Source organism: Zosterops lateralis (genome assembly GCF_965231275.1).
Source record: "Zosterops lateralis genome assembly, chromosome: 27".
Taxonomy (NCBI): domain Eukaryota; kingdom Metazoa; phylum Chordata; class Aves; order Passeriformes; family Zosteropidae; genus Zosterops; species Zosterops lateralis.
This window is the reverse complement of record NC_139787.1, coordinates 4,444,443-4,457,497: the sequence shown is the minus strand read 5'-3', so window position 1 is coordinate 4,457,497 and position 13,055 is coordinate 4,444,443. Positions and strand designations below refer to the sequence as shown.

The 13,055-nt window shown below is 60.5% G+C and overlaps 1 protein-coding gene across 1 annotated transcript; it reads left to right on the top strand.

The window, feature by feature from the left end:
• Positions 1-728: 728 nt before the first annotated feature.
• LOC310919500 (Fc receptor-like protein 4) lies at positions 729-12,837 on the top strand (the record flags this gene model as incomplete). Its single annotated transcript, XM_083878866.1, has 13 exons — positions 729-1,032; positions 1,341-1,595; positions 3,244-3,327; positions 3,716-3,737; positions 3,827-4,027; positions 6,170-6,284; positions 10,062-10,259; positions 10,697-10,793; positions 11,317-11,586; positions 11,677-11,733; positions 12,061-12,147; positions 12,602-12,652; positions 12,737-12,837. The coding sequence occupies 13 exons, from the start codon at positions 729-731 to the stop codon at positions 12,835-12,837; spliced, it is 1,842 nt and encodes a 613-aa protein (XP_083734992.1).
• Between the last annotated feature and the right edge of the window lie 218 nt (positions 12,838-13,055).

The window sequence follows — 13,055 nt, the reverse complement described above, 5'->3', positions numbered from 1 at the left end:
AGCGAGTGACAGCCAGTCCTCATGGCTGGGGACACGGGGATGGCCGGGAAGGTGGCGCTGCTCCTGTGGGGTGAGTGCCCTGGGCACAAGCCTGACACCCTGGGGATGGGCCCTGGTGAGGCAGAGACTGGAGGGGAGGGGGCGCAGGGGGGCTGTGGGGTCCCCTGAGGTCCCCAAGGCCAGCAGAGCCAGTGCATGGGCATGGACCCCAGTGTGACCAGAGTCATGGGGTGGCTGTGGGGACAGGAACAGGGGGATAGGGAAAGGGGAACTTGGATTTGGGGGACAGGAAGAAGGGGATAGAGATGTGGACAAAAGGATGTTGTAGAAGGAACTCTGGGGCTAGGGCAGCAGTGGGGACAAGGACAGGGACAAGGGCCATGCACCATGCAGATGGGTTATGGGGATACACACCATTGGAATGGGAACACAGGTGCAGGGCCATGGGGATGTGGCTTTGGAGACAGATGCAGTAGGGCTGGGTGGAGCTGACTAGTGCAAACATGGGATTTCCATAGTGCCCCCATGTCCTGCCTCAACCTAGGGTGATTGAGGTGTGCCTGTCCTCAAGACCTCCAGCTCCACCCGTATTCCATTGGGGACAGTCTGGAGACAGACACCACACCTTATCCCCAGCTGCTTCTGTCCCTGCAGGGCCACCCCCACCCAGCCCTATCCCTTCTCCCTTCCAGCCCAGACCCTCGGCCTCGCTGGTGAGTCTTCAGCAGATGCCATGTCCCAACCCCGCTGTCCCCAGCCCTGTGCTGGCCCTGGCAGGCTGGTGTCCCCTGTCACCCGCAGGTGCCCAGACCACCCAGCTCCTGGTGGATCCCCCCTGGATGCCAGCAGTGCTGTGGGACCGGGTGACACTGACCTGCCAGGCCTCGGGGACCTCTGGTGCCACCACCTGGTACAAGGATGGGCAGCGCTGGGGGCAGAACAGACGTGACCACTTCACTGTCACCAAGAGTGGCACCTACACGTGTCAGAGACCTGGCAGTGGGCTCAGCCCCGCTGTGAGAGTCTTAAATGGTGAGGAGGGACCTTAAATGCTCACGGTCTCCCCCTGATAGATCTGGGTGGGCTCCACTCCGTGTGGGGCCTCACACCCCTCGTGTGGCAAGAGCCTGTTCCCTGTACATAGGGACATCTCAATGCATCCCAGTGCATCCCAGTGTGATGGGAACCCCGTGGTGACCCCTGTGGCATGGAGTTGCTCCTGGTGTTCCTGAGATCCTCCTGCACAATGGAGACTCCACCCACATGTCCCTGGTGCCATGGGCACCCACCTTGGACCTGTCCCAATCCCTTCAGTGTGATTGTACCCTCCTGTCCCACAGACCAGCTGGTGCTGCAGGTGCCAGCACGGACGCTGCTGGAGGGGGACATGGTGACACTGCGCTGCCGGGCCATGCAGGACACATCAGTCACCAAGGTGCAATTTTATCAGGATGAGAAAGATCCAGGAGGCTTCCTCAGGGGGACCGAGCTGTCCCTGTACCCCCTGCAGCTGCACCACAGCGGCCGCTACCACTGTGAGGGCTCATTGCGCTTCTGGCGGCTATTGTCATCTCCAGTGACAGTGACAGTGCACAGTGAGCAACCCCATGGCTGGAACTCCAATATCCTGACACCCACAAAGCCCCTTCTCAGTGAACTCAGATTCACAGTCGTCACCTCCCCTCTCCTTCCCAGAGCTCTTCACAGTGCCTGTGCTGGAGGGCCCCCCCGAGCCCATCGAGGGGTCCACCGTCAATCTCAGCTGCCTCAGCACCCCCAGCCCCCTGCGGTCCCAAATCCGCCTCCTGCACCTCTTCTATCACAACGGGCAGTTGGTGGGAGGCCCGCAGGGGTCCCCGCAGCTCCTGGTGCCCTCTGTGGGGGTCTCCCACTCGGGGAATTACAGCTGCCAGGTGCGCTCTGAGGTGGGGACTGTGCAGAAGAGCAGCGCCCGGCTCCGCGTCACGGTGCGCAGTGAGTGCGGGGATGGGCACGGGGAGCCCCCACAGCCCTTCCCAGGTCCTCTGCCCTGCCTGGGGCCCTCCATTCCTGCCCAGACGCCCCAGTCCCCTCCAGTGCCTGTCTGGGGTTAACCATCCTTTCCTGGGTCCCTCACCAAGTCCTCCATCCCTTCCTGGGTACTCCCATCTTTCCTCTAGAATTTTTCCATGTCTTCAATCACTGCTCGGGTCCCACTGCCTTTCCCCCCATCCTTCACTGAGTCCCTTCACCCATTCCTGGGCCAACCCCATCCCTCTCTGATCTCCCCTCATGGTCCCCAGGTCCTACCATACCCTCCCGCAGGTGCCCCCTAAGCCCACTCCAGGTGTCCCCTCTCTAAATGCCTATCATTCCTTGGGGTTCTTTTCTATGCCCCTCATCAACTCTGGGTGCCCTCATCCTCACTGGGTCCCCCTGCCCCTCGAAAACCCCACCTGTGTCCCCCCCTCCCACAGGAGTCCCAGTCTCTGGTGTGTCTGTGTGGGCACAGCCCCCCGGGGGACAGGTGGCACTGGGGGACCACCTGGTGCTGAGCTGCGTGGTGGCCACGGGGACAGGTCCGCTTTCCTTCTCCTGGCACCGGGAAGGCTCGGGGGCACCACTGGGCACCAGCCCCCACCTGGAGCTGCAGCACGTTGGGGACAATGACAGCGGCCACTACCAGTGCCGGGCTAGCAACGGGGACAGTGTGGCTGAGAGTGTCCCCCTGAATGTCACTGTCCTGGGTGAGTGTGACCCTCACGCTGGAGGTGGCCCCACCCACAGCACCCTCCAGGAAACTCTCATCCCCATGTCCCTGTGCCTCTTGCTGGCTGCCAGCACCTCCCCCCATCCTCAGACCCACCTCTCTCCCTGCAGTGCCCGTGGCCAATGCCACCATCACCCCCGGTCCCCTGTCACACCAGGTGCACACAGGTGACCCTGTGACCCTGCGCTGCTCAGTGCAGGTGGGCTCAGCCCCTGTCACCTTCACCTGGCTGCACAGTGGGCAGGAGGTGGCCCAGGGTCCTGTCCTGGAGCTTGGGGACGTCGATGTGGGACATTCAGGCACCTACCAGTGCGTGGCCACCAACCAGCTGGGACAGGACGGGCACCGCGTGTTCCGGGCACTCAGCCCTGAGCTGGCCCTGGAGGTGACACCACAGGGACATGGGGTCACAGGTAGGGTCACTGGGTCATTAGGGAGTGCAGGACCCCTGGGGTGATGGGTGATCCTGATGTTTCCCTTTCTGTTACTTGCAGTGGCCGCAGGGGTTGGTGGGTCCCTCCTGTTCCTGGTCCTGCTTGTGGCTGTCATTGTTGCCTGGCACTGGTGGCACCGCCTTGGTGGGTGACAATGAAGGGACAGGGATCCCAGGGAGCTGTAGGAAGCCCTGAAGAGTTGGGGAGCGATTGGGCAGCACTCAAAGCCCCAGAATTTTAATCTTGGCTGGGGATCCTGTAAGGTTTGGGGAGGTGCTGGAGGGTGCTGCAGGGGTGTTGGGGTTTCCTTCAGAAGTCCTGGGGTGGTTTTGGGGGGTCTCTCTCCCTGCCAGGCTTTGGGTTCTTGAGACTGAGTTGGCTGGGTGCACTGAAAACGTTCATGAATTCTGGGGGGCTTCAGGGATACTTGGGATTCCTCATGGGAATTGAGGGTCTTGTAGGAGTTCAGGAATCCTGAGAGGGGTCAGGGCTCCAGGGACCCACATTCACCTCTCCCCTCTTTCCTCTGCAGCCACCAGGAAGCACCCAGAAAGGTGAGTGGGGGTTCTGCAGCTGTGGCCCCTCTTTTACTCCCACCCCACCACTCTCCATCCCCTCTCACAAATCCTCTTTATCTCCGCAGGGCACCCCCAGAGCCTGTGGCCCCCCCAGAGGAGGGAGAGGTTCTGTACACCCATGTCATGAGCACCAAACAGGCACGGCGTGAGTACAGTGGTGGGGGTGACAGTGACACGTCACCCACCGGTGTCATCCCCTACCTTGGTATCCTCAACTGGTGTCTCCTGCAGGGTCCCCCTGCGTCACCCTTCTCCAGGAACTTCAGGTGACATACGCAGAGCTGCCGGGACCCCACAGTCGACCAAAGGAGACCAGTGACATCTATGAGGTTGTGCTGTGACTTCAGGGGACTAAAGGGCACAATGGGCCCCACCCATGGGCACCCACAGGAGTGTGTGTTGCCAATAAAAACTGCCCCTCCCCCTGCCAGTGGGGGCACAGAAGGCAAAGATCGCAAAGGGCTGAAAGAAAACGAAAAATCCTGCAAACAGCAACAACAGAATAAAACCAACAGCAACAAGATTCAGAATCCAAAGGGAAATTTCCAGGGAAAGTTCCCAAAAAGGAACAAACACAGGACAATTCCCCCAGCATATTTTCTCCACCAGAGGGACCTGGCAGGGCCCTGGACCTTCACTGTTCTAATGGCCAAAGTGCCTTCAGGAGGCTCTGGATCATCTTCTCCCATTTTCCATATCCCTCTTCTGCTGTGTTCCCCACATGATGATGTCACAAAGGCCCTGTGGAGGTTCTGGAGCCTCCCCATTTTCCAGGGCAGTCAGGATCAGGCCATGGCACAGAGTGGGCTGTCAGAGAAGGGAAAAATTTGATATCTAGAGACATTTTGGACCACCAGTGTGGCAGGGGTGGGCCAGGCCGTGCTTTTGGTGAGATAGGGCCCTGTCTGTCAATCAGTCTGTCAGCCATGGCACACTGGGGGCAGTGAGGTTCTCTGTCAAACCCAAGTCCTGAGTGGTCTTAGAGGGCTTCAAAGGCAGAGCATGAAGTGGCCCTGTGTCTCACCCTGTCTTGGAGTGTTTGTTCGATCCATGCTGGAACCCCGGAGCTGGCAACTGTCTTGGTTTAAAAGAAAAATGTCTGCCAAGGAAAGCAGAAACCTTCCTGAAATGGAAAGAAGACCCATGCCTAAAACTTTTTATAATTTCAAAAAATTGTTGGTTTTCCAGGAAAAGATGTAGGGAAGTGTATACTTTACTAGAAAATTTTTAGAAGACAACAGAACAAGCAACACAAAACCAGAACTCTCCCACCTGCTCAGGGCTGGTTTTTCACCATTGGTGCAGGTATGACCTTGTCCGCCAGGGGGTGCTGCAGGTAGAATGCTCGGCCAGCAGGGGGCGCTGCAGGTAGAATGCTCGGCCAGCAGGGGGCGCTGCAGGGAGCACTCCCGGCCAGCAGGGGGCGCTGCAGGGAGCACTCCCGGCCAGCAGGGGGCGCTGCAGGGAGCACTCCCGGCCAGCAGGGGGCGCCCCGGTGCCAGCTCGATCCCCTCAGGGCCGATGGCGGCCTCGGCCGGGAGGGAGGAGGGGAAATCGCTCCTTTTGCAAACTCACGGCCACCAATCGGTCCCGGCACCACCACCGGCAGCGGGCAGAAGAGGCCAAGGCAGCAGGTTGGATTGTAGTGCTGAGTGGCAGCGTAGCAGCGTCCCGGGACCAGGCACACGCCCTGTGCAACACACATAACTCGACACCATAATCCCAAACGGAGGGAAGGCTGCACCGACTGCCCAGCCAAGTCTCGGGATCACAACAGCACCTCTCGTGCCATTAGGCACCAATTACCAAAAACCCTCAGCCTTTCACTCCTCTTTCCTCCTTCAGCCCTGTCACAGCAGCATTGGGAGTGTTGAATTCCCCTGGGATGGTGAGGAAAGCAGGTGCTCGGTGCTGCCGCTGCCAGGGCTCCTCAGGGGGCTCCAGCCCACGTTTGGAGTTCCTGCTCTTCCTGGGCCACTGCTGGTCCTGACACAGCAGCCACAAGGGAAGGAGGAGAAGGAGAGCACAGCCACAGGCCCTGAGGGCTCTGCAGCTCCAGCTGGAGCACAGGGTCAGCCTGGGCCAGGAGCAGTGACTTGAGAGTGCAAAATGGGGCGAAATTGGGGCTGGTTGGACCAATGCCCTTATTCTGCTCTGAGTGCTGTAGAGCCTTAACGAGGTCTTGTAACTTGGGCTGGGGTTCCTGAAGTTCAGCCATCCTCCAAAACCATCCCTGTGCACAAAGACATGACTCCCCTGACTTTTCTGGGCCTTTTTAGCATTGGACACATTTTGTGGGACAGGTTCCCCCAGCTCTGCCCACAAGGAGCAATTTTGGCTGCCAGGAAGGTTTTCTGCTGGTTTTTGCTGGTGTTGGGGATGATTCAGTGCCTGTGCCATGTGGCCAGGAAGGCCGAGCTGGAGCAGCGGCTGAGGCGGGAGCGGCTGGAGCAGGTGGCCACGGGAACAGCACCTGGCCATGCAGGTGGAGCAGGAGCACCGGGAATTGCACAGGGTGCTCAGGTGAGGCCCACGGGGCTGGGGCAGGGTGGGGCATCGCTTGCCATTTGTGCTGCCCCGAGATTTTGGGACAGAGCAGTGACACCCATTGGGCTCCAAAACCCCCTCAGGGCTCGGGCACAGCCTCACAGGAGGTCTCAGATCAGGCCTTGGGGACGATTTGGGCACTCCTGGGCTTGTTCCCGACAAAGGGCAGCGCTGTGGGAGCGGTGGGCACATCCCGAAGGATCAGCCCGGGGCTGCTGGAGCCCGAGTGCTGCGGGCAAGGACGGCGGGAGGGAGCCGGGCCCCGCTCAGGCGGCGCTGCCCGAGGAACGGCTCATCCTGCAGGAGCTCGGGAGCCTCTGCCGGTGCCGGCCCTGCGGCTGTCGGGGGGCGCGGCCGGAGGGGCCGGGGGCACCGGGTGGGAGGGGCCGGGATGGAGGGACCGGGACCCCAGTGGGGAGCCCCGAGGGTGGAGGGACCGAAATGGCCGAGGGGAGACCCCGGCCCGGCGGGGGAGCAGAGACCCTGGGCTGGGCTCTGCGGGAAGGAGGGACCGGCACGGTGGTCCCAGAGCACTGGGAAGGGCCCAGCTGCCATCGCACTGCGAGTGCCAGGACTGTCACGGGGTGTCTGAACCGACTGTGACAGCGTGTCCCAAGCCACTGTTGTGATGTGTCGGGACCGACCGTTGCCAGGGTAACGCCCCCACAGCTTTGGGCACTCGGGGGGTGCCCTGGAATGGGCGGGGCAGGGGCGGGGCAGAGCCCTGTCTATTCCCTGTGCCCTGTGCAGGTGAGGAGGGCAGGGATGGAGCAGCTTTGGGGACACCTGTGTGAAAAACAGATTTCATTTTCCTGGTAAATTTTAAGAAAGAGGTTTAATAATAATAAAAATATAAGACAATTAGGAAACAAAAAAAGCAAAGTACAGATGGCCGAGTGACTTGGCACTCAGCCAAGTCCACAACCTGCTATTTCAGAGCCCTTGTTAAATACCCTTTCTATTGCATCAGTCTTGTTAAATATTCAAACTTTTCCACAAAGTAGTTTTGATATTCCAGGAAGTGTTTAGCATGCTCCCTCCTCACGTCCGCCTTTTTAGAGCATGCCTCTTTCTTTGCTGTGTCTTCACTATCACCTCCAGCTTGGCCCGTGGTCTATACTTTCTTCAGATGGCAGATGCTGATAGTGGGTATATCAATAGCATGGTTTTCTCTACATGTTTACTGGATGTTATCCTGGCCAAACAGATAGTTCAAGCATACTATATTAATACAACACAACTTTCTAATATAACACATATAGTATTTATATCAATATTTGTGAAAAGCCAATCATATAATATTTTTCAAACACCTGAAATCCACACAGGGTCACTCCACACAGCCACACCATAACCACAGGGCAGAGGCCCTGCTCAATATTTCCACACTTTTCCCTCTTGCCTGGAGGCAGCAGCCAGACCCAAAAATTATTTCTGCAGAGTTCCAAAGGGCTGCAGGTTGGACACAGGAAGGAGGAATTTCCAGGTCTGTTTGAGCAGATTGTTGTTTTTGCAGAATTTCTGCGGCTCTCAGCCCCTTTGCTGACAGGGAAGAAATGATCAATTGCTGCATTTCCAGACCGTTTCCCTTACAGCTGCCCCTGCAGGGGCTGTTTCCAGCCAGCCCTGCTCTGAAAACCATCAAAGGCCCTCACAGAGCCACTGCTTGGGCTCCCATTGGCTTTTGTGCTTCTTGCACAGGCCTGAGCAAACCACAGACAGGCCTTTTTTCTGCCCCCACAGAATTCTCACCTTTGCAGCAGGTCTGAAGCTGCCAGAATCAAAGCCAAGGGGGCAGGGGGACCCTCAGGTCCTGGCTGCCAGCTGGGGCTGGCCAGAGCAGGGCTGGCCAATGCCCATCCCTGTGCACTGGGGCTGGGCCATGGCTGGGCCCCACACTTGGATGGGCACTGGCTTCAAGGAGGAGGAGTTGGGGAGCTCCTTCCTGCCTGGGGCTCCATTCCCAAGCTGTTCTTACCCTCTCAGATCCTGCAGGGGACCAGCAAGAATGGAGAAGTCTGGAACCCTCCCAGAGCTGCCATCCCCCAGGACAGGATTCCCTTGGCCAGCATGTGTCTCCTCCCGGGACAGGACCCCCGTGGATGAGCCCCCCAGGACAGAACTCAACCCCCCGTGTGACACTCAGCCCAAGTTCCCTGCTCAGGTGCTCCCCAGGATCATCAAGGCACAAACTGGGGGATTGTGAAACTGAAAGAAAAAGGAAGGAAATGGAAATGAAGAGAGGAAAGATCACTGGGAGGTGGAGGGACACAGACTTAGAGCACCTTTGATTCTGCCTGGGGTGATCACCAGGCCATGAGCACCTCAGGGGCACTGCTGGGCTCTGCGTCACCCCAAAATCTGAGGCACCCATGGAAGGAGCTGTGACCCATGGCCCAGCCACTGTCCATCCCTGGGATCCCCAATCCTTATGTGCCTCCTCCCTGGGCCCCCACGACTGCCATTCCCCAGGATCTCCATGGCCCAGGGCCCCCATTCCCGAGGGACCCTCTCCCCTTCAATCCATCTTCTGAAATCCCCCTTCCCCCATGGCCTTCACTCTCCCAGGAGCCACCATTCCAATGGTGCCATCATCCCTGGCACACGCATCCCATCACCCCAAATCCCTGGAGCCCACATTCCGCTGGGACTCCCAGCCCTGAGTCCCCCCAGCCCTAAGGACCCCCATTCCTATGGCACCCCCATCCTCAGTGACTCCCCACTGCCAGGACCTCCATTCCCCAGGGACCCCATTCCCCTGGACCCCCATTCCCCTGGACACCCATCTCTGGCTACTCCAACCCCCTGAGCCCCCCACTCCGGAGAACCCCATATGCCACCTTGTGCTGCCCAGCCTTGACCCCAGCCTGTCCCCAGCCTGCCCACAACCTGTCCCCGGTTTGTGCACACCCTGCCCCCACCAGGTGCCACCTACACGTGGGGACGAGACGTGACCTCGCTTCCTTCCTCTTCATCCGAAGAGCCGCCACCCAGGGGACAAGTGGCCACAGCAGCAAGTGACAGCCAGTCCACATGGCTGGGGACATGGGGATGGCCGGGAAGGTGGCGCTGCTCCTGTGGGGTGAGTGCCCCAGGCACAGGCCTGACACCCCGGGGATGGGCCCTGGTGAGGCAGAGACTGGTGGGGAGGGGGCATGGGGGGGCTGCAGGCTCCCCTGAGGTCCCCAAGGCCAGCAGAGCCAGTGCAATGAGGTGACCATGTTGTGGGGTGGCTGTGGGGACAGGATCAGGAGGACAGGACTGGAGGGACCTGAAAGTGGGGAGAGGAATTGTGGGGCTGGTGCAGCTGTGAGAACAGGGACAGAGTGACAGGAATGCAGGGACAGGGACAAGGGGACAAGCACCATGCAGATGGGCCATGGGGACAGAGGCCGTAGGGCTGGTGGGGGTGACCTGTGCCAGCACAGGGTCCCCATGCCTGGGATGTCCACAATGTCCTCATGTCCTGCCTGAGCATGGGGTGCCTGCAGTTCCCCAATCTCTGAGACATCTGTGCCCCACCTGTGTCCCTCTGGTGACAGTTCAGGGACAGCCCCCACACCCTGTGCCCCCATACCTCTCTCTAAGGGGCTACCCTGATCCAGCCCTGTCCCTTCTCCCTTCCAGCCCAGACCCTCGGCCTCGCTGGTGAGTCCTCAGGGGATGCCATGTCCCCACCCCCCTGTCCCCAGCCCCACACTGGCCCTGGCAGGCTGGTGTCCCCTGCCACCTGCAGGTGCCCAGACCACCCAGCTCCTGGTGGAGCCTCCCTGGAGGCTGGCGGTGCTGTGGGACCAGGTGACACTGATCTGCCAGGGCTCGGGGACTGCCAGTGACACCACCTGGTACGTGAATGAGCAGAGCTGGCAGCCAAAGGAACTCGACAACTTCACTGTCACCAAGAGTGGCACCTACCAGTGTTACAGACCTGGCAGCGGGTTCAGCCACACAGTGAGCGTCTTGAATGGTGAGGGGTGTTTGGGTATCCCAGGGTGGCACCTGTGGCACCCCGAGGGTTCTGGGTGGGCTCTGCTCCATGGGTCACCTCCTGGGGTGACCAGAGCCCATCCCCTGCACACGGGGACATCCCAGAGCATCCCAGTGCAGGAGGACCCTGTTTGTGGAAGTGGGGACCCCTGGTGCTCTGGGTGTGACTCAATATGGGGGCCCTGTGAAAACAGGACCCCCCTGGTGTGACAGGACCCCCATGTCCCACAGACCCGTTGGTGCTGCAGGTGCCAGCACGGGCACTGCTGGAGGGGGACACAGTGACACTGCGCTGCCGGGGCTGGTGGAACAATTCAGTCACCCAGGTGCGATTCTACCATGGGAATGAGGAGGTTAGGAGCCCCCGCCCTGGGACCGAACTGTCCCTGTCGTCTCTGCAGCTGAACGACAGCGGCCGCTACCATTGTGAGGGCCAGGTGTACTCCAAGGGGTCATGGGAGCGGCAGAAGTCGTCGCCGGTGACAGTGACAGTGCACGGTGAGCCTCATCCCCACAGCCTCCTTGGGTCCCCTGGCTGGGGACACTCAGCCCCGTCTGGTGACCCCCAGACTGGCCTGCAGACCCCCATTACTGCCCAGAGCATTTCCAGGTCTCTCACTGGATCCCCCAGCCCTATGTGGGTACCCCCATCTTTCTGTAAACTTTTTCTATGTCCCCCCATCACTACTCGAGTCCCCCTCCTTATCCCCTCATCCGTCACTGGGTCCCTTTGCCAATACCTGAGACAACCCCACCCCTCCATGATCTTCCCCCACGGTCCCCAGGTCCCACCATCCCCTCCCTGGGTCCCCACACCTTCGCCGGGGTCCCCCCCTGTCCCTTTCCAGGTGTCCCCTCCCTGAACCCTCCATCCATCCTTGGGGTTCCTTTCCAGGCCTCCCCCCAGCTCTCTGCCCCTTCTTCCTCCCTGGGGTAACCCTGCCTCTCTCCACTACCCTACCATGTCCCTCACTGTCCCATCATGTCCCTCACTGTCCCCTGCTGTTGTCGTCTCCCGCAGAAATCCTGATCCCATGGGTGTCCATATGGGCACAGCCCCCTGGGGGACAGGTGGCACCGGGGGACACTCTGGTGCTGAGCTGTGAGGTGGCCGCGGGGACAGGTCCCCTGACCTTCACCTGGCACCGGGGGGGCTCTGGGGCACCACTGGGCACTGGCCCCCACCTGGAGGTGCGACACACTGGCGACAATGACAGCGGCCACTACCACTGCCGGGTCAGCAATGGGGACAGCATGGAGGAGAGTGTCCCCCTGAATGTCACTGTCCTGGGTGAGCAGGACTCTTGGGGAGGGGTTGATCCCACCCATGACACCCCCGATGTCACCTCACCAGGTGCCAGCCCTGTCTGTGTCCCCACAGTGCCTGTGGCCAATGTCACCATCACCCCCAGTCCCCTGTCACACCAGGTGCGAGCAGGTGACAATGTGACCCTGTGCTGCTTGGTGCAGGTGGGCTCAGCCCCTGTCACCTTCACCTGGCTGCACAATGGGCAGGAGGTGGCCTGGGGTCCTGTCCTGGAGCTTGGGGACGTCGATGTGGGACATTCAGGCACCTACCAGTGCGTGGCCACCAACCACCTGGGACAGGACGGGCACCGCGTGTTCTGGGCACTCAGCCCTGAGCTGGCCCTGGAGGTGACATGGTGGGGACATGAAGGCAAAGGTGGGCTCCCACGGGGTCACATGGGGGGTGCAGAATTCTCGTGGTTCGGGGTGACCCCACCCTGTCCCCCTCTGTCCCCAGCAGTGGCCGCAGGGGTCAGCGGGTCCCTCCTGTTCCTGGTCCTGCTCGTGGCTGTCATCATCGGTTGGCACCGGTGGCACCGCCTCGGTGAGTGACAATGACGGGGAATGGGGATTGCAGGGATTGGGGTGAAGCACCCGCAGAGTAGGGGGGCCATAGGGTGTCACCAACAGCTCCTAACTCGGGTGAAGCTGAGCCCCCAGAGACCTCAGCTGGGGGTCCTGGGGGATTTGGGGAGGTCCTGGAGGGTCGTGCAGAGATGTTAAGGCTTCTGTCAGGGGTTTGGGAGGAATATGGGGGCTCCAGGGGCTCAGGGGCTTCAACAGGTGGTTCAAGTTTTTTTGCAGTTTAAGGGATGCTCAAGGGTTCTGGGAGCAGTCAGGGGTCCTGAGGGTGTTCAGGGGCCCTGAGGACCCCACAGTCACCCCTCCCCCCTTCCCTTTGCAGCCCTCAGGAAGCAGCAGGAAAGGTGAGTGGGGGGCCCCAGGTCTGACCCCCCATTTTACCCTCACCTGAAACCCCCCCACCCCCGCCCCCCCAGAGGAGGGGGAGGTGCTGTACACCCACGTTGTGAGCACCAAGTGGGCAGGGGGTGAGTACAGGGTGGGGACACAGGGACATGTCACCCATGGGTGTCACCCCCCACCCAGGTCCCCACAACCAATGTCTCTTGCAGGGCCCCCCCATGCCACATTCTCCCAGGTGACCTACATGGAGCTGCCAGGACCTCACAAGGGACAGCAGGACCCCAGTGACATCTACGGGAACGTGCTGTGACACTGGGGACACACTGGGGGCACTGGAGGTCCCTGCCCAAGGCCACCCCCTGTGTGTGTCCCCCCCCAGCTCCTGTGGGTGCCCACCGTGCCCGGGGGTGGCCACGAGTGGGGGGTCCCATGTGGGGCTGCCCACAGCTCCCCGTTCCAGAGCTCCCAGTGCTCCCAGTACCCCCAGGGGCTCCCCATTCCCTCCTCCAGTGCCAGGGGGCACAGCAC